Consider the following 26,439-nt stretch of genomic DNA (forward strand, 5'->3'; position numbering starts at 1 on the left):
TCACTCAATTTACCAGAATTAACGCACTATTGCCAGAAAGCAATAAAGCAGGCTTGTAGGGTGTCCCCATCTGCAGAATGTAACTGCAGTCTTCCAACGATATTCGCCAACTAATTCTACCAAGACTACACATTTTTTTTCTTTATTCATGTTTGGATAAATTTGATCGAGATCTTAGAAAAATACATCTCAAAATACAACACTGGTGTCATTCAAACACTGGCTGTAGAAATTCAGTTGAACGAAGGCAGGTAAAGGGAATGAGCTGAGGTATTTCTGAGAAAAGGCTTTTTCCTTGAAAATGCTGAATTGTCCAAAAAAACATTGTTGTTTTTTTTCAGGGGAGACAGTGGGAGAGAGAAGAATAAACCAACAACTTCCCTGTTCTGAAAAGTTTTGAAGCTGAAGTTTGGCCAGTGCCCAGTTCCAATCTAAAGTAAATCCTTTTTGGAGTTTGAAGTTAAGTTTAAAGAAATTCTGAACTGGAACAGAACATCTCCGTGTTCTTCAACTTTTGTTTGTGAAAATGTTTGACATGGCTTTTAGTTTCTTTTGAAATAGATTATAAGTTCAAAATGTTCAAGGATTGGGTGTCATTTCCCATACAGCAATAACTAAAAACCAGTATGAACAAGAAGGGAGTAACTGGGAACAGCTATAAAAAGAGGACTGTGAAGACATTTAGTTATTCAAATTACATAAAGTTGATGCCAGTAGCAACACCAGTAGGAATCCTGTCTAATTACGTATAAATATAATTTGAAGTGTTTGAAGTCAAAAGGTCACATTATTGAAGTCACAATCACAGAAAAGCGCTCTTGACAATGAGCCCAAAATCATACCTGGAATGCTGCAAAACAAGACATACTATGGCTATTGCCTTGGGATGCTTATTTAATTTTGAGAATTCACATGATGTCAGCCTTAGGCCACTACCAAATCTCTGGGGGGTTGGGGTTTTTATTTGTTATACAGACAATTTATGTTTGAAAAAAGGGCACAGCTTTATTCAACTACGTATTTGTAATTTTATATATGCAAAATATTTTTCTTTTTTCTCTCATGCCCAGTATAGTTCAGGAAATTAAACTTAATCTCAACCACACAGGTCTGACGCAGGAAATGCATACACTATAGCTGTTCAGCTGCTTTTCTTTCTTAACTTCTTGCAATTGACAATTACTCATTAGAAAAATTAAAAGAATAGACCATGTCAGGTGAATCCTTTAAATCAGATTATGAAATGAAATTTCATTAATCTGAAGGGCCTGTTGTTAAGTTTAAACTCCCAATGAAATGGTGGTGATGGCAGCAGTGCAAGCACTCTGGTCTTATGTTGAATAATATTAAAATGTTTTGGCTATTATGATTGCTCATTTCAGATTCCTGTTTTCTGGACTTTAACATTCATGCAGTCAAGCTACTGCATATGCAAGCCTGACTTTACAATGTCACAAAAGACATAGGCCTCACTTTGCAGTAATGAAGTACAGGAGTTGTTTTCAAGTGACAGTCTTGAATAATTAGTGCCAATATAGAATTTGCAAGCACAATACTCTAGCTGAAAATAGGTTTTTAAGTATTTTAAAAACAAGAGACAATTGTGAATGGCTCTTATTCCGTTTAGAGATCAACCATCTCTTTTCCTGATGATTTAAAAGGCAACATGAACAGCAACACATTTTCTTTTTCTTCTGCTGCATAAAATGATTCTGAAGTGAAGTCAATTTCTTGAAATCCCATCCTTCACTGAAAAGAACAGCAACAAGAAAAACAGTTATTAATCAAGCTCATACCACAATTCCCAACCCCATAAGAACATTTTTATTGGAACCAGACCACTGCTCTTGGCCGTTTCTTCTGAAAGAGAGCAGGGCATTTTCTTTCAGAGAGAGAGACCCACCTTTATCATTGCTTTTTCTGTTGAAAAACAGAAGTTATTCAATAGAGAAATGTTTCTAGACAAGTATGCTAGAAAACATACATACTTGCCTAATCTGATTCCTATGCAAATGCAGTACCCGATCCTCAGCTATTTGTGAATGTACTGTAAGTATGACTAATCACTATTGAGTTAAGTGAAGTTATTTGTGGACAGGTTAAATATAAATAAAAATGTAACCTGATTCTGCACTATATTCAAAAAACACGTTAGCAATCAGAGCCAGTGCACATCTTATTAACCATTCTTTAAGCACATAATATTTCCGTAGTTTCATTTCAAAATTTTGGAATAACAGTATTCAGAGTTCTCAAGGGTGCAGTTATTATGCTATGAAATTCGGTGCTTTTTGGCTCAAATGGCAGAATTAAAAGCATTCGGTTTCATCCTTTTCACATTAGATCAATGTGCTCCCACTGACTTTAATAGCCCACTGACTTACAGGATGCAGCTGTATTTTATCATCTTTTCAGAAACTTGCATATATTCGTAAGAACTAAAGATAAAAATAGACAACTTACCTGAACACTGAAGCATTTTCCATTCCTGCTGAAACTGGTCTCTTAATATTTTTATTCTATTTACTTTTTCTTGGGTAGGAGGTACATAAACTCCAAAGTGAGGTATAGAAGCACGCACTAATGCTTTCACTACACTTTGCATTAAATTTATCTCTGTGTCCTATTTAAGAAGAAAAAAAAATACTACTGGGAACCAAACTTCCTTTCAGTAATACATGAAATATTTTAAAACAAGCTTTTGTAATTAAGTTGCTAATATTAGTAGCAAGAATGAGCAACTTTCCATTTTCAAATAAAAATGTGTCAAAATGGAGAAGGTTTTTTCTGAAAAAGGTAAATTAATTTTTATCTCCTGTAAAACTTGTTTTGTTCAAATAGAGAAAGAATCTCAGTTTTCCTGTTGTGATTGAAAAGAAACAGTGCTGGCTTAAAGGTAGAAAATGTTAGGAGGGAAGGGCAGCATGGAGCTTGTTTACTTCATGCCTCATTTATTTTCTACCTGTAGAAAATAGTGATATATTTTGCTTCATCAGAAAGTGACGATTTTTGGACTCCTGACAGTCTAAATCAATGTAATTTGCTCACAGAAATTATATTCTGAGGTGTCCATAGTATATGAGGATTATTAACATTTATTTGAAGACTGTAACTCTATTTTTAAAAGATAGAAGTATTTTTTAAATTATTCTAAAAAGCCAAACCCATGCATTAGAAAATCCCCACACATTAGATAATCCTGTTACGGAGCTACCTGCAGAGTACCAATATAAAAGTATCAGTCATTTCTTAAAGATGTATGTCTAACTTCCTTTTTATCTCTGAGTTTACCCTTCAGAATATCAATAATTCTTTCCATTTCATACTCCTACTTAGTAATGTGCAAATACACTATTTCTGTATACTGTATATCAATGTACAAATTATATTAGCTTAGACAATTTACGTATCAGCACTGTAAATTAAAACAACATTTGAGAAGACTACAGAATAAAGTATGTCAAAATCCACTTAAGTGGCAGCTTAATGAATAGTATGTCTTTAATTGGATACTTGCTGGGGAACAGAATAAAATTGCATACGTGAGCAATTATTCATTGTTTCTCATTAAAGAAGAACTAGAAGGCACAAAAGCAATCAAAAGTTACTGTTTCACAGACCACACAGAGAAACTGTGTTACTCACAGCCACAAGATGCTGCAGAGGCCAGGAGTGCAAGTTGAGTTCTTTAGAGATTAGACAAATTAATGGAAGATACGCTCACTAGCACTTATCACACACTGGTCTGGATACAGCCTCTGACTTCCTAAATTTAGAAATCCTTAATGTGGTAGCGTATGGAAAAACTAGACTAGGGAAAGATCCATATATTCTTTATTTCCTTTAGCATGCTCTCTATCAGAAACACAAAGCTGGGGTAGACTGGTCCTCAGTTATGTATTATGGCAATTAAGTTCACTTAAAGGATATGTGCCATTTTGATTTCTTTTCTGCATGATGGAAGTTATGTGTGATGAAGTACAGCACGGGGGAGAGGAGGAGAGGAAATTTAGTGTTTTATGATAAACAGGACAATGGGCTGCTTTCAATCACTTGTGATGGAAAGAGGCCATATAATTAACAGACAAGTGTCTCTTTTCAGGAGACAGCGCTGAGCTGTGAATCCCAGATGGAAAGGGAAGTTAATCCCCAAACTGTGCCAAATTGTCCGAACACGTACTGTCTATAGACAACCATGGGCTTGCATGCATGCCTCAGCTTCTCAATCATGCAGGCTGCCTACGGCTCGGTATGCATCTGTGTCTGGTCTTGTTCTCAGGCCGGAGAGAAACTTGGGCTATTTGTGTCGTGAACTCAGCGGTACCACAGACAATATAGATACAACCAATATTTTCTACTGGGCAGCTTGAAGCAGTTCATACCAAGCATGCTGCTGCTTGATTTGAGTTCTGTCCTAGGCACTTTGAAGTACCATGGCTTAGCACCACTTCTTACCTCAATCACTGCAAAAATTCGAGACTCGGCTAATCCTTGTAGTAAAGCAAAAAGCAGAGAAATTTCACTTATTCCAAGGCTCCTGTTTGGTCCAACAGCTATTACTGTCAAGTTAGGTTGATAACTATATGCTACAGGAAGAATGAATCCAAGTACAGCAGAAAAGAAGTCATTTCCTTCAGCATCCTTTAACAACAACGAGAAACTGCTTAGCACAAATGTCAAGCCCCAAATTCCCAGATATAAAACAAAACAGTAAAGTGAATCTCACAAACTTTTGATTGACCTAGGAAACAGGATACTGATCTATTTTCACAGCAATTTTTATATTAAAGATGCAGACTATTCATCTCTTCCTTAATGTCTTCACACTGCAACTCTGCCTTCTTGAAGATGAACTACAGTAGCTACTGAAGGTTTCCTCAAACCTACGCATTCTAATACACACTAAAGATCTGTGAAGGAGTAGTACCCTGGCAAGGGCAAACAAAGGAATTATTTTCAGAGGTCCAAACTGCAGTGAGGGGTGTAATTCTCACTGTCATTTTATGAATTTGTAAATATATTCTATTATTTCTGTTAAAAAAGTTTTTCTCTTATGTTGTTTCCAGAAAGTGAATCTTACCTCTTTCCAGTTTAGAGAAATATAGTGTTTGGAGCTGGTCTTTCCAGACTGTTCTTGCTCACAAATATGTATCATGAGTATTTTTCTGTAAAAAAAAAACACATCTGAGTATTTTACCAACAACTTCTAATGAGATAAAAATATTTTTTCTTTCATCATTCTTTAAATATTAATTCATAACACAGGAGCAAATAACTACGTGCCATAATGTAAACACCAATGGAAACTGAAATCCTTTTTGAGGTATTTTTAAAGAGAGTATTAAAGACTATGGGCAAATTATTTTTAAGAAAAAGGGGAAGTGGCAAAAAAAATTATAGATAAGTAAAGATGACTTTCAATAAGGAACTCAGCATCAGCAGTATGTGGCCCCTGCAGTTATATGGGGATACACCCTATATAATTAATAATTTCCTTCTTTATTACTTTCTATTTTCAATATTCTATTTTCAATATTCTATTTTCAATATTCTATTTTCAACAACAATCTAAATTTCAATTAATATAGAAGGATTATACTATAAACCTACCACTAAACTCATACAGTGGCATTTAGAGATAGCAATTTGTCGTTAGAGATATACTTGGGGACGTTTTGTGTTTTGTCTCAAGCGAAACTTAATGAACATCAGCTCATGACTGATTCCTTAGTGCAGATTTCATCATACATATGGACACTTATGAACATTTATAAAGCCTTCGGGATTTGACTCCCTGAAGTAAAGAGAAACCTCACCCATCTTCAGTGTTCGGTATGATTTGCATGTCTCCAACAAATATACAAAGCACTCTACAGAAAACAGAGAAAAATATACATATGTTTACATCTACAACTAATTTTTTTCAATTAGTGCAATTTGTTTAAAGAGTTTGCATGTAAATTAGATGCATAAAAAAAGAATGTATGTTGTTTCTGAATTTGGTCCACTAAAAGTGTAAAGAAAACATATTTATGACAGCTCAAGGGAACTCCTTTTCTCCCACCAAGTACTGGGGAGAAAAAACAAAACCAAGAAAATGTCCTCAGGCCAAAGACAATCAAAATCTGACAAAATGTAGGCCAGTACAGCAGTCATCCCTACAAATGTTTGTCTTTGGTAAGGCAAAAGGTTTTTGCTGGCATACACAATATTGTCTGTACTACATATTGAAAATGCTATGCTATTTGTTTTAAAATTAAGGTATCAAAGACAATTTGCCATATTTCACACACTTTTATCTTATTTTTACATTTTGTCAAAGGGCCCCAAATGCAAAAGATACAAATTCACCTTTGAAATCCAAAACGAACAGAATGTCTTAGTGCAACAGCAACAGAAACAGCAGCTGTGGGTGATTCTGCAATTCCATTGCATACCTACAAAATATATTTTTCACGCAGAATTAATTAATGCTGCACAAGATCATGTCAATTTGTATTTGTAACAACTGTATTTTTACTTGTTTATACGTATCATTCAAACAAAGCTACAGCTGTGCGAAAGAGATCTTAATGATCTATCATAGCAGGGTTAAGAAAATGTTATTAATTCATTTGCTACAGAAAGGCCATATTTGATCATTATGCCAAGAGCTGTTCTATTACTTCAAAAGTATGGTGCTATGCTGAAAGGCAACTGTAAAAATAGCTTTTGCAGGGGAAGGTTACCTTTACTGGTTCTCTCGATAGTCTGCAGATTGGATACATTCAGCGTGCCAGTAAGCAAACTGCACCAGAAAAATACACCCTATGAAAAGGAGGTTGTCCCTGAATTCTAGTTCTGACTCTTCCTTTAACCTAGGCAAGCTATTCCTTTCTGGAAAATACTATGACAGTATTGCTCAGTCAACCTTTCAGTGTTCATTTGTGTGTGTAGTGCTTTGAATGCTACATGAAAGCTAAGCAAAAAGATAATGCATGCTCCCCCTCCTCACTCCCCCTCTTTGTATTTGTCAACACAAAAAGCTCAGCTTAGCATCCGCAACTCATGAAAAGTTCTATTTCTTCTTGTCAGTTACCTTTTTTTTAAAATCTATTTATAGGCTCTCTTAGAGGTATGTGCAGTCTATAATGTTAGAAATTTGTCCCCGAGATCTACATACGTGACATCCAACAGCAAGAAGATGGCTTACAAGAAAGAGGCCATTCTGACAGCTACTCTTCCTCGCAGGCCTGGTACTTTAAAGAGAGCTTTTCTTTCAAAGGGAGAGACTGATTTATTATGTATTTCACTTTGCTTCTCCAAGTTTTTATACATAAATACAAACTTGCACCCTCTAAGCCTGCCTTCTCTTCATTCCTGACCTTGCAAGAATCAAAATGCTGAACTGGCATTACTCTGTTCAGAATCACAGCATACAGTGGTGTTTTCAACGGCTCCACTAAAGCAGTATGTGTGTGTGTGCTTGTGTGTTTAAATCAAAATTTACACTGAGTAAATTGTTGTACAAATAATGGTAAGTGGGTGCAGCTGCACATAGCATGCCATCTTGTAATGAAGGGTAATGCAGAAGTAAACTCCCTCTTAAAGACAGAAGGCAAAAGTCTGTGCACCGAGACAGGAAAATTTTTGACATTCCTTGCTCAGATTTCTTGCTGCTGCTCACTGGTTCTTGATACACCACCTTCTGCTCTCCTAAACTGGAAGAGTGAGTGCCTGCTCACCTGTATGTCTGAGAGTGATGAGAAGGTTGTTACTGACTCATATGCTGTGACTGCAGAAAAGCAGGACAATGTCTTGTCCAAAGATCCTTAGAAAGATGTCTTGGGGTTAACAACTATCCCTAAATAGTTGTCTTCTCATCTTGCATACTCACTCAGCACGCTCTAGCTGAGATTAGTGGGGTCGTGAGCTACACAGTAACTAATACCTGGATGACAATATGTCGAAGCAGAAATCAGAGGAATCCAACTCTCCCCCCCCCCCCCCCCCAAGATCAGAGCAGTTTATTATTACCTCCTTCTTAAGTATTTTATCTAGGATGGCCAACATACTGCCAAGGGAGAGTAAAGTTTTGTCCTCTTTCACAAGGTCTGCATAAAAGCCACTGTAAAATAAATTACATGAAGAAAAACTAGGTTAAAGGCAATAATGCTTTCAAAGAGGACACTGATACGGTACTCCGCAGTTAATATTGATGGGGTACATTTTGTACAGGTGCTACACATTCATTCTCAAAAATCTAGCTCTAGCAGGAAGACGACAACACTGTTGCCCGACAGTCTTGAGCTCTATAAACCTGTCTCCATTCTCCTCTGGAAAGAAAACAAAAATGTTTGACGATATTCAGGAAACAGAGTTCTGTCAAAACTAGATTTTCTAAGACAAAAAGTTGAGCTTCTCAAATCAGACCAGTTTGGTATTTTTTTTCAGCTAAAAGTGAACGCAGAGCTTTAAGGCACCTTCCTAGCAAAATCTCTTTCTAAATGAATACATTTACACTAACTGTTCTATCTCCATTGAAATAGTTTTCTCTAAAAGTATTCTGATTAGTTCTTTAAAGGACTTCAAGGCTACAAGTGATAACCAACACCAATGTGTTCATTTTTCAAAGAAAGAAACTCTGGCTATAATTGAGTAGACTAAGGCCAAAAAGATGACCATGGCAGAGACAGAGCTAGATGACAGTCTCGGCAGAGACAGAGCAAGATGACAGGCTGGGCAGAGACCTCTCATCCTTATAATTATGTTGAAAATAAAATAGATAGGACCAACCTGACAAGAGCTTTTATTTCAGTTTTGTCCATTTCCTTCACCAAATGAACAGGTACAGGAAGCAAATGTGCTGAACTTTTAGAGTCAGTTGTTGCTGTTTTGATGGGAGGCACTGGAAACAGAATATTTTTCATGTGCAGTTCCAAAAACCTTTCTACTTTGACAGTTTCATCGTTGTTAGTCATCTTAGATTCCTGTTCTGTGGAGGGATTTGTATTAGCCTTCTTTAGCAGGTGAGATTTGGTGCTCAAATTTTGTAAAACTGATGTGTCTAGAGAAAAAAAAAAGAGGGGTTTCATATGTATTAATTCCTGAGCAGTGTGTTAATATTTGCTTACATTTATTTACAAAACAGGGTACATCTGTATTCATAGTATGCATATTTATTTCCATGCACTAGTTACAGTGTTTCCTGCCACAGAAGTTATTTTTCAGTGCTGCTACATTTGTTTTAATCTAGAGCAAGGTCATAAATGATAATAAATCTTATGCACATATTTTTGACACAGAAAACAGCATCCTCAAACAAAGATACCAAAGCACTACTTTTTGGCATGACGTTTGCCGGCTTCAGAAGTTCTTTTAGACCAGCTGAAGACATGGCCTTGAATGAAGCCTCACAGTGCTTCACCAGTCACTTCATGAATAACTGGTAGTTCAATTATTTTAATCCACTGGTATTAATCTTAATGATTTTGAATTTCTGTATGAATCCATTTACCAATCCTATTTGCTTGAAGAAAGAGAAGAGTAATTACCTTCATACATCAACCATTTCCAGTAGGGTTTATGTGCTGCTCTCACATTTTGAATAGATTCAACAGCACTACAAAAGAAACAGGATTAACAGTATCAGCACTAACAAAAATACAGGACACATAAAACTCACCTCAATGAAAAAGCAAAAACAACAAATGCAACTGAAAATGAACAAGCTCTAGTCTATTCCAATAATGCAAAACAGAAAGATAAAGAGAATGAGAGTCAATGGGCAGATTGCTTGGAAAGATTAGATTCAAGAGTCAAAAAAGAAAAGTGAAGAACACATGCAGTATGTACACACATTTACACACATTGAGTGAAATCCCAACTCTGCTGTTGGAGGAAGCACACCTCTCCCTGACTTCAGGAAAGGCAAGATTTCACCTGTCTGTCTTTGCTCTGTCAGAGATTTTATCTACAGGATGGAAAGATGTAATCAGATTCACTCAAAAGCAAGACTATTTGTTCAGGAACCAAGTAAATCACATTCCCTGCTATTCTTTGTGTTGAAATCGCTTTTTTATTATCACTGGTATTTGCAGCACTATAGGCAAATGGTCCTATTACGTTAGCTATCATACAAACATAGTTCAGGTCATGTTAAATCCAGGACAAATTCTGTGTACTTGGAGATTATTTGTGAAGTGTTCAGGAGCTGAACTGATATAATGGATAAATATGTAATCAACTCTCTATTACTTAGGATGATAGCAACCTGAGACACTACAGTTGATAGAGAAGAAAAAGAGGTGATACAGGGGCTATGGGATGTACTGGGAGCAAAATAGCCAGCTTTGCTGCATCACAGTTTACCAAACCCAACTCTGGCCACAGCCTGTTTATATCTACACTGCTTCCCTGACTGATCTGAGCTCTGAGTTTCAATTAACACAGCCAACTGGTAGGTGCTGCCTTCTACCCAACAAAATGCATGAGGAGCATTACTGCTGAAAAAAGCACAGGACAGCTATTAAGGTGGGAGAAAGACTGAGGACGGAACATGGAGATGTGGAGGAGATGGTACAGACAAGTAGAGAAAAAGACGCTGTTTAGATGTGGGACTGATTCAGGCCCAAGGTTCAGAATGCTTTACTAGATCAGATTCACCACTGTGCAAACACAATCTTACTGTCTCCAAAAAGAAATCAGACCCAAAGTTTAATTATCTTGGTACAGCTTGACACAATTGAGTGCTTTTGCACCCCAGGCCTCGATGCTCCAAATTCCAGAAACACAAGGAGTCATCAAGACTGGCTCTGCACAGCATCAGCTCTCACTGATGAGAGAAAGGTTAGCTCCAGCTACTGCTGTACTACAGCAACTGAAGTGGCTCTTGGGTCTGAAGAACTAATACTTGCAATTATATACTTTCCCAAATACTGGCTGTTATTAACTGGCATTGCCTTGATTATAGAAGGATTGTCTCAGCCTTAAGTGAGATGGGTCTCTACAGCACAACAAGGCCCAAGGATAAATAGCATCAAATTATAAGCCATTAAGAAGTTCTCACAACTTGAAATCATTTCAGAAACAAAAGTATACAAAACTGTACCGTGGACGACATATTTGGAAAGCAACTTATCCAAAGTAGAAAATAATATATTATAAAGCATCATATTAAAACCTTGCTTCAGCAAAATGCTCAAAGCATGCATGTCTTTAGTCTCTTTGATAAATACATGGGTTGTTCTAAAATTCTTCATATGCTTACCTTAGGCAAGGTGCCATTTCTCCAGTTATTTGAGGTACAGGATCTCCAAGCAAAGTTTTTATGGTCATGCAGACTGATTCAGACAATGACTTTAAGTGGTATCCGCCCTAGAAAAAAGTATTTTGTTTCACGTAAGGAACAAGCACTTGTAACATCTACCTCAAGATCATAATGGAAAATAAATGAAACTTTTGAAATATGTCTGAATTTACAGAAATGGAAGATGACATGCAAGTACATCTAAGTCAATGATTTACAGTATGAAAACAGTAAGTTAAAGGCTACTTGCTGAACTTCACTGGCATCCCATGATTCAACTCACTTTATCATCGCTCGATTCATTTCGGAAATCAGTCATGACTTTGCCATGAAAACCCTGGAAACATACGCCTTCTCCATTCCTATCCATGATATGCCATCTTCAACAATTCTTGTGGAAGATTCATTAGAAGGCAAATACTATCACTGTCCTATAAAATGTCTGTACAAGGGAAATCTCCCACAGCCTGACATTTGTCAGGCATGGCTGTCCTAATGGTTTGGCAGAATTTGGAGAACAACTGAAGATAGATTTAAGACTGCTAGATTGCAGATGATAGACTGCTTCCTGCATACCACCTGTGGAGCAGTCACATCATCTGTATTAGAAGGTGATGCTTATTTGCACTTCAGCTAGTAAACAGAAATATCTATAATAACCTGCTGGAGATAAGGATGATGGAAGCAAGGTCATGCAAAACAGACATCAGGTGAATCAATTCATAAACAGTTCACTCTTGGAGACCTTGTTGGCAGTAGTATTTCCAAACACTTATTTACCTGAAAAGCCACCATTTTTCTAACATGCGGCAGAAATAGGGAGTTGAAATCTAGATTTCAAAAGGAGGAAACATTTTTAATTGGTTTTTAAAAAAAAAAAACTCTTAAAAAAAGGGCTTGCATAGAGGCTTTTCATCAAAAAAGATGGAATTTAGTAAGGGCTCCATTACTAAGTAAGAGTATATTTAGGTTAAAGGTTTTTTAAACTCTCCTGGAGTAAGACATACTTGCAAAAACATTGGTAATGCAGCTTATTCACTAAATACATTTTAATGAGTTGGGGACTGTCCAGAGCAGCAATCTAGTCACTGTTCACAAGAACTGAACATATCTGTGGAGGATGTGTTTTTTGAACAATGAGCATATGCTCCTCTGTTTCAAAATTTTAAGTTAAAAAATCAGTTTTTAAGACATGCATTTCTTTTAATGTATAAGAGCATTGTCAAATCTTAGCCATTTTTGCATTCCTGATTCTCAAAAGAAAGATAAAAGAATAAATTATTTTGTTAAGAAGTTTCGCTTCATCACTTCTAGCTTGCCCTATATGGCTCTAATACAAAAACCCTTCCCCTGGGAGTACATTTCCAAAGTCTTTACCTCTAGGATGACACACAGCTTTCCATTAGCTAACTGCATCAGGAAATGGGTAAGGTGGGCAAAAACCTCAGGAGTGGCATTCATCTGACCCTAAATCAAAGAAAAATTTTTAAGAGATAAAACTCTGAATCAAAAACGTTGGTAAAAAACCCCCCATACAATCTGAAATACACGAGTCTGAGTTGGAATACTGGAACACTTGCCTCTCATTGCATCTAACAAAATGCTGAACCAACTGCTTTAAAGGAAGGTGCAAAAAACAACACAGTAATTACGCCTATGGAATAATTTGTCTTTACATGTCTTGTAGTATTTAATGAGCTGGGATCAGCTTAAAGACTCAAACATGTATTTTTAGCTTGGTCAAAGTGCATTTCACCTAGCAATCACAGGACATTTAAGAGGTAGGAATATTTTGCAAACAGATTCATGACTGACAAAACAAAGGCCACAAGTTACTTACTTCAGGGTCTCCAATTCCAGAATCATATCCAGCAGAGACAAGAACCAGTTCAGGATCAAACTGTTATAAAACAGAGAGAGTTGTAGCACATTCTTATGTCCTATTTTCAATTTTGTATTGGATTTCAACTGTACCATGTTCAGCTGTTTTTTCAGCTAGAATATGAACACAAATAAAGACTCTCCTTGAATAAAAACTAAGATTACTGTTTTATACTATTTTCATTCCTGCTAGAGAAGCTGCAAATCATTATATTGAATATTTAAATGCTAACATTCCATAAATATTATTCAGTTGATCAGGACATTATTCATACCAGCAGAAATAATGTGTTAACTGTGCTACTGCCAACTACTGCATTTCTACAAAATATTCAATGGTACCTGCTTAAGAAGTACTTAGGAAGTAGTCTTTGGTTTTGCTATTCAAATAGCAGCGCAGTAAAAATTTACCTCAAAAGCCATTGGAAGCAGCACATGGAAAAATGCAGCAAGAAAATCTGAATTTCCCATCCCAACCTGCAAAATGTGAGAAATACAGGTCATATCTTCCTGTTGGAATAACAAATTTTCTAAGGTTCTTCAAGACTTTAGGGAAAGATAGTATCAAAAGTTAAAGATAAGGGAACCTTATGAGGTCAAGTAAAACAAACGCCATTTAAGTAAAGTACATAAATATCTACCATTTTTCTCCACTGAACGAGGATGGATGTAATCATCTCCTGAAACACTTTGTTTTGATGCCTAGGCAAGATATTAAAGAAAAAAAGAATATGTGCATGTTTCTCTGTCTCTTTTTTTTTTTTTTAAACTTTATCTTATCCTGAGCCATATTTCTCAGCAGGCATTCCACTGACAGGAAGGAGGTACACTCTGCTACGACATCTGCCAAGCAAGTGAAGCAGTGCACTTCTCAGAAAGTGTTACATAAAGCATGAGATAGAAAGCTACTGCATTTGCTTTGTTGTGCTGTAACAACATTTACCTTATTCCAAGGCAAATTTATGTTAAAACCTTTTCCTTTTCCCAGACCCACAGCATCATAATCAGATTCTCTGAGTGATGGCCAGAATTCCTGATGTTCATAGCGATGCCAGGAAAAATACAAAACACTGAAAGATATAAGAAACAAATCTAACTTGACAAAAAGATTCTGAAACTGACTTTACATCCTGAACCTGGTGGCTGTATTGACTAAAAGCATGAAAATAGAATCATCCTTTCCCCTTCATTCTCTTAATGGACTTGGACTGTGAAACTTGGTATAGTAGGTCCTATGCCAAAATTAACCTAGGATGACTGCTGAAAATTTATTGTATACACACAATCCCTTCACATCAAAACCAAGGCATTTTCAGAAGAGCAGACTTGTTTCTAGAATCTAGTTCTGTGGCTTTTCAGAAAACAAAATGTGTTTTATCCAACTACTACTTGAAGACTTGAACTGAGAGAATAGAGTAATATCTCTATTCTCTCCCAAGTAGAGAGAATAGAGATATTACCTGAATACTGTCACAGAGCAATCTTACTACTGGCAAACCAAGGTAGTCACACTGCTCACTTTGTTTGTTATTCTTCACAGTAGAATAGATTTACATATTTCTTTTTGTTACAATTTTCCCTCTATTTGATAACAAGTAAAAACAACAGAGTGACTAAAATAGCAAGGAGAATGTTTTGTGTTTTGTAAGATTCTAGTTTTAGAAAGTTAAGAAATCTTATTAATTACAGAAGAAAGCAATATTTAACCAGCTAATCTAAAAAATAAATAAAATATCCATCAAACCTTGGATCCTCTTCAAATATATATTGAATTCCTTGCCCATGGTGCACATCCCAGTCAACAATTAGGATTCTGCACAGATCAGTAAAAGAAAACATTCAGCAGAAGAACCACACCATCTTGATCTAAATGAGGTACAGATGAATAATGTTTTTCTGTCCCAAGAGTTACATGACACCCAGAAAGCTCTAGACATTAATCTAAAACAGTACAACCTCAAACAGTTATCTAAATGCCATACTTGCATATGGTAAGCTTCTCTAGGGTCAACCACGCACTTACCTCTGTAGACCATATTTCAGTTTTGCATATTCTGCTGCAATAGCAACATTGTTGAACAAACAGAACCCATTAGGTGCATTCCTCTGGCTGTGGTGACCTGGAGGTCTAAAACAAAGTTTTATATGGTGATTCACAACAAAGGAAATTTTGGGGAGAAGTGAAGGCTTTCTCACATATTTTCTTACCTTACTAATGCCATTCCATTGAACACTTTTCCTGACATCACAGCATCCACCAGCTGCAAAGTTGATCCTACTGCTAGTCTGGCACAGCGATATGTGTTCTGAAAAAGAGACTCCCTTAGTTGTCATCAATCACTCATCAGCTTGTTTTAAACTAATAACACATGACATGCTTTTGCACCCCAACAGCAAATTGTCTTGACATCAGTCTACCCTACTGAGGTTGTATGCAGATACTTGAAAGCAGAATTTTACAACACAAATTCCAATGTGCTTTCTACTCGGTTTACCTGTGATCACCATATCCTTCATAAGGATGTTCTCTCTGGAGCAGTTAAGAAACATGAGGTGGACATACTGAACTGACTAGTGGAATAAAATGGCATCTTTGAAAAAAAGGAATGAAACCTTACAGAAACAAACCACAAAAGACTTCACCTCCATTACCTGGCACAACATTTAAGAGTGACTGTTACCAAAATGTGATTTGCAGGTCACTAATGGTCTACAGTGACATCAAGTGACAAAACATAGAGCTAAAATTTGAGTAGTGTGCTATACTGGCATGATGCAATTAGAGAATAGATGACAGGACACTTAACCAATTTAAATTACAGCATTATAATAAACTTGAAACAGATAACAATAATATCATAAATATCTGTAAGTCTACTTAAATAGCAAAAAATGTATTGCTAATTTTCCCCTACTTAGAAACGTGCCACTCAGATGCAAAACCACAAATACTTGTAACTCCCAATAAAAGAAGCAGTTTAACTTACACACCGGATGAAAGAAAAAAGCATCATAATTTCCAGAGACTCTTTTCAGTTCCTCTTCATTCATTGTTTGGGTGCTTTTTGCCACTTCCAAGTGTTCTGAACTGCAGAGAAGAGAGAGATTAACACAACACTTAACTAAGCAAATAGACCTATAAAGTTTTTTTTTTAATGCAAAATGTAATTAAAAGTAACAGAATATATGTTAAAAGGAGCTTTCTGTGAAACTTCACAAGTCCAATATGTACTCTGGAATGCTAGTTACAGGATATAGTGAAAAAAATAAGGAGTGCTATGAAAGCAAGGGTTCTTGGATGTCTTAAGAATATGACATTCTTCTCCCTTTTCCGGTGGCAAGAGCAATTAGTCTTGCTTTCAAAAAAAGGCTCTTTGTTCATCATGCAACAATCTATTTTGCAATCCACACTACATATAGATACCACCTCAACAAGAACTAAAGTAGGATTCTGACAGTCATCAGTGTGAATTATACCTCTGAGACTGTGTGTCTAGTGCTCCCTTGTTCTATGGAAAACGAGTATTTGAATGAATCCCTTATGAGGTGTGTACTAACTTCCTCTTTTCATTGCTTCAAAAGTGCAATAAATACTAAGGCACTAGAATCAATGTTCCCCCAATTCTCTGTCACTGCTCTCCTGCCCTTGTGTAGTGAGCTGGAAATGGAGGCGGGTGGCATCTACTCTCCCATCTGTGCTCTAATCCAGGACACAATGACCATATGCATTCCTCTAGGTGGACAATGCCAAAGCAACCAGAATTTCACAATAAAATGAGACGCACTAGTGCTGCCTAATGGCAATAAAGCTAAACAGTGGCTTCAAAATGAAGATGTTAACAGGAATAAAACCATATGAACCTGAATGACTGTATAATTACTAGTTTAAGTTCATCAGCAGCCTCATAACTAACTGTGAACACATACAAAGCATTTTTATAGGAGTCATATATTTGTTTCAATCTAGAAGTGTTTTAGAAAGGCAAGAGCTCTGTTATCTCTAGATTACCTGTGGAAACCAACACAAGACTTAGTGAAGTCATTTGTCCCCAAGTCATCTAGCAGGAGCAACTCAACTGGGAACAGTGACCAAGTCTCTTCAGTACCCAATCAGCAATGTATTTACTATGAACATAAATTATACTGGTACACAGCACTAATTGCATTCTAACAAACAAGTATGTTCTGAGGACAAATACTGTTTTGGAATCTGAAAATTTAAGCATGACTTGGGTTCAAGCTATGGTCCTTGTCACAGGTGTCACAACCCTGAGTGCATCCCTTCCCTCCTGGGGTTTGGCTGCTGGGTTCAGAACCAGCTTAGAGACAGCGCAGCTGGTCACTTTGTAAGAAGGAGCTAGAAGGAGCCTCAGCAGAGGTTTCCTGCAATCAGCTCTGCTAAGAAGTCTCAGCAGAGACCCCCTCCTTCCCTTGGCACCTGCTTTTAAGACAAGGCTCTCACCCTTGGCTACACTGCAGCTGTGTTGTGTAGCCGTGCCTGTGTCTGGCCACAAACCCCACAGATCTGGACCTGGACCCTGACCTGTGGGCTGATTCTCTAGCTTGATCTCAGACCTGCCATGTCACTGTGGCCTCATCGGGCAATCTAATCTCATGGCTGAATCCGGTTACCATCACTGGACCTGTGCTGCTCGCCTCGCTTGGGTATTGTGGGATTGTGCCCTTGTCCATGAAGGCACTGGCTCTGGCTGCTCTGGCATCATGCTCTGCTCCTGACTCTCCTTGCCTTTCAGAGCAGGCTGCCCTTGCCACTCTCTGACAATGGCGAGTGAGCGCACAAGCAACATGCAGAGTCATCTGAAATTGGTTGCAGAATCATCACACTGAGGTGACAAATGCCAGAGCAGACTTCATTGCCATGACTTCAGAACGGGCAGACTGCTGTTCCTCTGAACTCCCCCCCCCGAATGAGCTGCAAAGTTTTTCTGTTTGGTTCACTCTATCTCAAACATGTTTAGGAGAAAGAGGAGGTTATTATCTTTCTAAAGGAATACCCATTTTTCTACAGTTTTTAAAATCTTTTCCAATTTTTATTAGAAGTTTACTTTTAATCCTGTGTATAAATCAGCATTCATTGCTTAAGAGCCCAAAGAGTGAGAATGGGCATTTAGTGAAATAGCAGATTCATACTTCAGCACCTACACCATACTCAACATTATTTGTCTAACTTTAAGTGTGACACATATTCCATTGAAATTACTGGAAGTCATTGAGTTTTGGAGTAGACCTTTTCAAATGGAGCAAAATGTGACCTGGAGGTATGAGATCTGTTATTTTGTTGAATTAATCTGAATGGTGATGAAAGTAAGTTTCAAACCTGTGAACCAACAGGATCTCCTCCTCGCTTCCTTCTCTGGCAGGCACATGGACACATCTTTCCACAAGATGGTAACATTTAAGCTGCTCATAGGAGGATGACAGTCTTTCTGGCACTTCAATATCACAAACAGGACTAAAAATAAGCAATAATCATATTACCATCATACCACAGCAGCACAGCTAACAAATACACTTCATAATGTCTAGCTTTTAACTTCCCAGTGTAAGAAGATTCATTACCCTCATAGAAGGACAGGTGAGAGTAAAAGAAAAATAAAAAAGAAAAAGAAAATACTTTTTGTTTTGGAATTGAGCCAAAAATTTGTTCTAAAATATGTAAGCAAAAAAATATCTACGGTTCTTAAATAAAAAAGAAATGCAATAACATCATTTTCTGTTTCCTCTCTCACCACTGAAAATAGCAATGCTTAGCTACAGACACAGGAACACTGAAATGAAAAGCTGAAGGTGAACAGAGGAGAAGTGGGTTTGGGAGAGAAGACAACAGTGGACTGTTACTCCGAGCACTGCAAAGGTACTGGTCTAATTTATATAAATTTAAGCAAGTGGCATATACCAATTTCTAACTGAAATTAATTGGCGGGTTTCATCTGAGTGAGTATATCTACATATTTTTTCCAAGGTTAGCTTTATAAACAACTTAATTAGCTTAAAATACTTTATTTAGGGGACTACTCAGATGCTTAAAGCTAACACTTCTTGTTAAGGCCTACCAGACTGGAGGCCTACAGCTTCTCAAATCCAGCTTTGGATTATCATTATGGCAGCTGGATATAAATTGGGAATAAAATAAAGATTTTTCTCCAAAAGGAAAGACTTTCTATTTACTAGCAGAATGACAAGGTATCTATCACTAGGCATTTCCCATTACATTTACAAAAACTGCATTTACTTGGTACTTCTCTCAGGAGTCCTAATAAGAATCTGTTCATAAAAAGGATGGCAGTGACTTACTCACTCCAAAGTAGTTTATGAGTGGTCATCTCCTCATCGTAAATCAGCGCTGTTCCTGAAGCCATTGCTACAGACAGAACAAAACAAAAATCCCAAGACACGTATTTCAGGTGAGAGGTAAACATGTATTAAAACAAACTTAATATTATATTAGCTAGTGAGAATATATGTACACAGCGTATCTGCTTGCATGATGATTTTGCACTTAAGGCTTTGTACTTACAGAACGAAATCAAAGAAAATCATTTAGGAGGAGCCTGACAAGACCGAGGACCAAGGCAGCAGTGCAAAGCTAATGGCACAGAGCTTGAAACTGGATGCACACAGGTAGGATTCACGATTATATGAATTTTCAAAACCTCGGCACAGGTATTTCTGGTGCAGGTGAAGGGGTTACACCATCTCCCCAAGGCTCTCTAGGGCACACTCAGGGCTTTACAAAGGCTGTCAAGGAACTGAGCACAGGCATGCACAGGCCTGCTCATCCCACCATTACACAGATACCCGCCACGGCTGATGTGAAACAAAACAGCTACTTGCGAAAACTTAAGTTATAAAGCCACAAAGTAAGAAAAATACGATAATATACACCACGGAGAGAACCATTACAGGGATCTGTTGTGTTTAAAACTTTATCGGTCTGTCAGAAACCCAGAGACATTTGAGAGAAACAAAGAAACCGACGCGATGGAAGAGAGCTTAGGCCGCACAGCTGGCCGCTAGGCCACCTCACCGGAGCCCCGGAGCCGCCGGAAGGCGCGTTAATGTGGGCCGCGGGCCCGCCCCGCTCTTCGCCTCCCGCCGGGGAAGCCTCGCCGCCGCAGGCGCCTTCACACGGGGCCGCCCGGGCCCCGCCGCCGGCCGCCAGCGCGGGCAGGCCCCGGCTCCCGGAGGCGGCGAGGGCGGGAGGCACGACACGCCCCTCAGCGACAGGGCCCCGGCTTCAGCGCTCCGGCCCCGCCGCCGAAAACGCCTCGGCTCGGCCGCCCGCTCCACCCGCGGCGGCGGCCCTCGGAGTGTCGAGCGGAGTCCCCGCCCCGCGGGCGGCCCTGAGCGCGGCGGGCGGCCCGGCGGGAGCGGAATTTAAATTACTATATTTAATTTTCGCCGGCACTCGTGCCGCTGTACATTTCACTGGTGTACAACGGGAGGCCTTAAAGTACATACAAAGAAAAACTGCTGCTTCGCCAGAGCTCTCTGAAGTAGGGCTGACGGTTTGAATTACATTTTCGTGACAAGGACAGTTCAACCAGAGGTATTGTTAAGCTTTTAGTATATAACAAATCCAAGAGCAAAAAAACCCACAAGCCTGGACTGTATGGTGTCCTCTAGCGTAAAGAGAAATGAAATAAACCCGGAAGTAAAATGGTTACACCTTCATGTTTGCAGAGTAACAAGAATGGCGTTCTGAGCAGGTGACGCCGGACGCCGCAGCCCGTCCCGCCAGGCCCAGGCGCTGCTGCCGCTCCGGCTCGGCCTAAGTGGGTCACTCGCTGCCGGGCTGCTCGTCGCCCCGGGGAGCCTCCCTCGGAGCCCTCCTGCCGCAGTTGGCATGTGGACGGCAATGACAGGCCTCTTTAAATATTTACCAGTTTTCCTGCAGGGACCAGCACAGGCTCAGCAGGATCAAATGAACTGAGCTTTTAACAACCTACTTTTTTCTAAGCAGTGACTTCATTATACAATATAAACTGAATGTAGGTCGTTCCAACTTTTTTTCCTCAGTTTCTAGTAGTTTTCCAGTTCATGGTAGAAAGTGATGGAGCAGGTGTCATCAGGAGCATGCATACAAACCTGCACTTATGGGGGACTTCTCAGGAGCCCAGATCATTACAGATGGGACTTTTAGAAAGCTACTGACCATAAACTTTTCCCATATTTGTTTCAAGAAAATATAACCATAATAGATACTGTATTACTGAAATAGCTTCTAATTTATGTACTATCAATTACCTGTTCTTGGGTCTATTATACATATTTATAAAACTAAAATTAAGTCAAGTTCTGTCCATCTTCATGTGGTCTTTCATGTCAGTGTATTGCACTGACAATGAGGATGCTAATCATGTGGCCACTGTAATATTTTGCATTTCTTGAATATTATCACTCCATTAGTTCCCCGCAGTCCACTTAGACAACTGGCTTTTTAAATGTGTCTGATTCTGCATTGGCTTTTTTAATGTGTCTGAAAATGAAAATGGACCTTTCAGTAGGGGGGGGCGAATTTAGATTCCAGATGAACTGTGTTACGTTCAAGATGGTCGCGCAAGAATAAAAAGTTTGAAAAGTTGCCTTTAGCCTATGCTCTCAGGTGTTACCACTGAGACGCTGTCAGCTCTGTCATTGTAAAATGACGCTCAGTAACCAAATCTTCTTGTAGCTGGGGCCAACCATATTGTGCTTACAGTTACTTACGCCTATTTATTGCACTTTGATTCCAGCAAAAGCGACCAGCAGAGGGCTGCCTTCTTTTAAAATACTCTAATGGGAGAAAATGAGGTGGATTAATGAAACATTACACAAGGGAAAGTTTAGGTAACTCGAGGAAATGGCAGAGTGGGTGGTACAGAAAAATACATTAAAGGTAGTCAGCTGGATTAAAACTCTTTTATGCCAGTTTTTGCACATACTACAAAATACTTCTGCAATAACTCAAAGAAACATTTGTACGTGCTTGGCCAAGTTCAAACTTTATGTGAATAGCTGGAACACTACAGAAAGGAGGCCTGATAACACTGGGCTTTAAGTTCAACTCAAAATACAATTTAAAAGGAAATCAAGACTTTACATTCCACTTATAGTACATCCCTATTTACAAGATAGGTTTGGCATGAGAAGTATAACCATCTTTTTACAAATAATACCATAACTATTTACAAGCATTTATGGTATCTCCACTTCTGAGTGGCCAAAGTCAGCTGGGAGTCCCTCCTCTGCCAACGATAAACCTGGTTTACTAAAATTATGCCCTCTTCAATATTCCCCACGAGGAGATACACCATGGGACGATGGGTTGGAGTCATCCTCTGCGTACAGTTTTCATTGATAAGCAGCCATTGTTGTATCATACTCTGAGTTTCATAAGGCAAGAGGGAGCCCTGAGTAATGAATTCCACTTGGCATTCAATGTTATACTCTTGGTCACCAAATACTGTTCTCTTTTTGGACAGCTTTACTTTTACTGCTAAGGGAAAAAAAAGAAACATGTAAGTCACTCTTTTTACTCAAATGCAGAAAGAAGCACTACCAATGAAAGCAGGACAATTCCTTAAAAATACTGTCATAATTTATGCTGATAGGGTATGGCAAGGCCTTCTCCAGCAGCAGTATACATTTTAAAATATTTTTTAAAAATAAAGGTTATGTAGTAGAGAATTTTTTCATGTAATAGTAGAGAATTTTTTCACAAAGGTGAATAATGTATTTTTACCATCACCATGTACGTTAGCCTTTGTGGATAATTAGATATTGTAAGCTGTTGGCGTTGTTCTTGTATCACGAGGCTGCCCAGCTTGCCCAAGCAATTGTCCTGAAACTCACTATGTCCATGTTATGAACCCCTCAGCAAAAATAGCTAGTAATGCTTGCTGATACCACCTTTTTAGAGATTTCCTTTTCATTATAGGCATCTACCTACCCCACTTGACTCCACCAACACTTTTTAGTGTGAAATTTCTCTATACTGCCTAATCTAAAGCCAGCTGAAGTCACTGAGAGTCTTTGTACTGACTTCAAAGGGCTTTGCAGGAAGTTTCCTGGGCAAGCTCAAAAGTATTGCCTGTCACTCCAATAAGACAACATGAGGTAAGAACTTCTTTTACTGATATGATTTTCTGAGTCTCCTTTTCAGTAAGCTATGTATCACGAACAACTCATGCACACAAGTAACAAGGACACGCTGTTCACTGGTGAAACAACCAAAGCTTTACTTTGGGTTTAACCACGATTAAAAGGCAAACCTGCTTATTTGGCTACTTTTGCCAGAAATATTTTCCATGAAGCATATTGTACTACAATGTAGACAACTAGACAAGCACAGAAGAGCTATTTGGTTGTAAAATAGATCATTAATAAATCTTTCATGCAAAATAAATCCTCCTTCTATTTTGATTACAAAGAACATATTCTTATAACCAACCCAAAATTAAGTCAGCAGCCAAACTCTTAGGATTAAGACTTTGAAGTCCCAGCAGAAACTGTCAGTTATTTTAATCCTAATTTTAAAGCATTGTAGAAGGAGAGCTGTTAGTCTCTTTAATAGCAGCCATATTAGCAAGGACTTACCAAAGTTATTGTCACAGAAAGCCTCGAGAACTCTTTTGTGTGTAAAGAATTCCTCCACTGCTGGGCAGGCCTGGCAGGCAGGCTTTGGTAGGACTGGTAAGAAATTACAAAGTTCATTGTTATCTTTTAGAAATTTTTGTATTAATTTTCTGCTTGTCAAAGCTGAGAGCCCACTGTTTAACCACAGGGATGACAGAGGAAATACACAATTGGTCAGTGATAACGTAAAAGTCTACACACTTCTCTGAAAACATGGCTAGGGATGAAAAGGAGTTTCATTTTCAATGCCCATTCAGTCCTTGTTCAGACTGACAAGCTTAATTATCAGCATCAAATACAGCATCAAATACAGTATTGTTTTTACTGTGGCTAAGGTGGGTGGGGAAGGGGTTAGGTGGATGGTTCTGTCAGTGATCCTGTGCTCAGCTGCACTAGGATTGTGAATATATGAATTCAGGTGTGCCATTTATCCGTGATAAGGGCCATTAATAGGTCTATAAAGAGACCTCGAGATGAATCAAATACAGCGTGCTGTCGTGGGTATGATACTGCCCATAGCTGTGTGCAGGGTGATAATCGCCTTCCTCCTCTATCTAAGTGTAGACTATCTACACTTCATTCTATTGAAGCGATGCTGATTTACACCATCTGAGGTCTGCTGCAGTTTACACTGCAAGTACTAGCACTTCCCCTGCCCTCTGGACAAACTGAGTGCAGCAGTACGGATAGACATGACTCCATTTACAAAATCAGACTGTCTGGGAACAGTGTCCCTTGTATCTCCTTGATTGCCAGGAACACAGAGGATGGCCACCCTCCCCTCTGCCATCTTCCAGCTACCTTTGTGCAAGTATTTATATTCCTTTGTAAGAGATGCCAGGCACATGTCCTCATCCGCAGGGAATCGATCGCAGTCCAGACTGTCAGGCCAGGGGTGTCCGTGGCAGGCGAGCACCGGGGCACAGCTGTCACGGACGGCAACACACATACTCCTACAAGGATGGATAAACCTGTCGCCGGAGGAAATACCGGGCTGAATCAGTTAAACTCACTCAGTGATAACAGAAACTATTGCAACAGTGATTTCTGTGCCAAGTACATTGTCTTCGCTGATACTTAACATCCTTCGACAATAATATAGTTTTAGAAGCGGCAGCTGTGCAAACTATGCAAGTGGTCTGTATATGGACTGGACTGTGCTTACAGAATTAAGTCACAGTTTTAAAAATGCTTTTGTTACAACCTGAGAAAAGCTTCAGCAAGACCCTGATTCTATTTGTAATAGGTGCTTCAACCCTAATTTAGCAAGAATAAAATTTTAACTGTAACAAAATAAAACATCATATTCTTTGACAACAGCATTCATTTCCCCAAAGCAAACTAAAGTGGAAGTGGAACATGTTTTTTGTACTTTTCTTTCTGATGAGTATTAAAAAGTTAACAGAATTATTTCAGATAAAGTGGACATCACCTTTAGATTATGATAAACATGCATTTCATTTGATCCCTGTTCTGGCAAATAAAGGCTAGAGTTTTGTACTGTGCTGTGGTACTTACGTATCTAAACAGATGGGTGCAAACAGGGAGCACAGGAATGTCCTCACGTGAGGGTGACAGTCTGTGTGCGCAAGGTGCTGCCAGGTGGTGGATTTTAGGATAACCTCTGCCATGCTTGTGTGTCCCATCAGGTTGGGAAGCCTCATTTCGGAGTACCCAATCTTGTGGCACATGTCCATCTCCTTGGGTATGACTACACATTTCGTGGATAATCCAATGTCAAAGCCTGTTGCCACTCTTAGGAAACCACTCAGAGCAAAAACAAGTATTTTTGCAGTCAAGAACATCTTCCAGTGACTCCTGGGCTGCTGAGCAGGGAGCTGTCAAACCCCCGAAGTGCAGGGGCATGCTGAAAACCTTGTGGCTTATATACCCCAAGAGCTTAATAAACCATTGGTTATCAACTGCTTATCAAATCACTCGAGACAAGACCAGGTCTTATTGCCTATTCACGGGGTTGTTGTGATAACCAGGGAGGTGGAGACAAAGTATAGAAGTATGTTCCCTAAAGACACCTATTTGGTATAGCCTTTCACGTGTCCCACGGTGTCAGTTGCTGCCGCATGCTATGTGGCATATTAAATTTTGACACCTAGAAGGTTTGCTATGTGCTTTCTAAAACAAATTAAGATATCCCCCAGAAAAACGGTTGGGCAGACAAGCTGTCTCCTGGGGCTGCTGTGTCTCCTTTGTTTTCAGACACTGCTGACGGGGCAGAAAAAACAGCCCAGATTGACTTATCAAGTGAAAATGTTTTGCTTGCACTAATTGCTTGTGTCTCTTCCACTGTTTTACAATGTAGAAGAGGTACTTTCTTTATTTGGTCAAGCGCTATAAAAGAGACAGCTTCCCGCTATTAACCAAGTATTTTGTCTGGAAATTTGGATCCCTGTCCTGTGACGTGCTAAAGGTCCCAATTAATTTTATTGGTCCCAAGGTTCCATTAATTTTAATAGACACCTGAAAATACAGAATTGTTTTACTGATGGGAGTATGTGCCTATCAGATGGCTACAGAACTCGCATCTTTCATTTATTCAAGTTCAGTGGTGAATTTAATACTGTAGGACTATTGTGGCTATTGGTATTTATTCAGAGTGAAAAGGCCATTACACA

At 38.7% G+C, this 26,439-nt stretch overlaps 2 protein-coding genes across 5 annotated transcripts; both read right to left on the reverse strand.

The window, feature by feature from the left end:
- Positions 1 to 126: 126 nt before the first annotated feature.
- Positions 127 to 20,494, reverse strand: HDAC10 (histone deacetylase 10). 4 transcript variants are annotated; one of them, XM_072860696.1, is made up of 21 exons: positions 20,217 to 20,494; positions 19,488 to 19,550; positions 18,507 to 18,641; positions 16,160 to 16,256; positions 15,377 to 15,474; positions 15,192 to 15,296; positions 14,913 to 14,981; positions 14,112 to 14,238; positions 13,580 to 13,645; positions 13,128 to 13,187; positions 12,665 to 12,754; positions 11,249 to 11,355; positions 9,534 to 9,601; positions 8,776 to 9,046; positions 8,017 to 8,107; positions 6,352 to 6,437; positions 5,817 to 5,870; positions 5,081 to 5,165; positions 4,456 to 4,641; positions 2,464 to 2,623; positions 127 to 1,749 (listed from the first exon to the last, which is right to left on the reverse strand). In XM_072860696.1, the coding sequence occupies exons 4-21, from the start codon at positions 16,217 to 16,219 to the stop codon at positions 1,724 to 1,726; spliced, it is 1,809 nt and encodes a 602-aa protein (XP_072716797.1). In that variant the 5' UTR covers positions 16,220 to 16,256; positions 18,507 to 18,641; positions 19,488 to 19,550; positions 20,217 to 20,494; the 3' UTR covers positions 127 to 1,723. The 4 variants fall into 4 exon arrangements, with proteins under 4 accessions (XP_072716797.1, XP_072716806.1, XP_072716778.1 ...); XM_072860705.1 differs by having other exon boundaries at positions 16,156 to 16,256; XM_072860677.1 differs by having other exon boundaries at positions 19,484 to 19,550.
- Positions 20,495 to 22,356: 1,862 nt separating this feature from the next.
- Positions 22,357 to 25,611, reverse strand: LOC140651364 (secreted frizzled-related protein 2-like). Its single transcript, XM_072860751.1, has 4 exons — positions 25,325 to 25,611; positions 24,608 to 24,777; positions 23,768 to 23,860; positions 22,357 to 22,667 (listed from the first exon to the last, which is right to left on the reverse strand). The coding sequence occupies exons 1-4, from the start codon at positions 25,609 to 25,611 to the stop codon at positions 22,357 to 22,359; spliced, it is 861 nt and encodes a 286-aa protein (XP_072716852.1).
- Between the last annotated feature and the right edge of the window lie 828 nt (positions 25,612 to 26,439).

The sequence above is a fragment of the Ciconia boyciana genome, chromosome 1, assembly GCF_034638445.1.
Source record: "Ciconia boyciana chromosome 1, ASM3463844v1, whole genome shotgun sequence".
Taxonomy (NCBI): Eukaryota; Metazoa; Chordata; class Aves; order Ciconiiformes; family Ciconiidae; genus Ciconia; species Ciconia boyciana.

Excerpts from the sequence above, each read along its gene's own strand:
- HDAC10 (XM_072860677.1), bottom strand. The coding sequence starts at position 19,548 with ATGGCTTCAGGAACAGCGCTGATTTACGATGAGGAGATGACCACTCAT. Across the intron at positions 14,982-15,191 it reads CTGAAATATGGTCTACAGAG|AATCCTAATTGTTGACTGGG; the intron begins GTAAGTGCGTGG and ends TGATCTGTGCAG. Across the intron at positions 12,755-13,127 it reads CTGGAATTGGAGACCCTGAA|GGTCAGATGAATGCCACTCC; the intron begins GTAAGTAACTTG and ends TCTTTGATTTAG.
- LOC140651364 (XM_072860751.1), bottom strand. The coding sequence starts at position 25,611 with ATGTTCTTGACTGCAAAAATACTTGTTTTTGCTCTGAGTGGTTTCCTA. Across the intron at positions 24,778-25,324 it reads GCACCCATCTGTTTAGATAC|GTTTATCCATCCTTGTAGGA; the intron begins GTAAGTACCACA and ends CTCCGGCGACAG. Across the intron at positions 22,668-23,767 it reads TTTCTGTGACAATAACTTTG|CAGTAAAAGTAAAGCTGTCC; the intron begins GTAAGTCCTTGC and ends TTTTTCCCTTAG.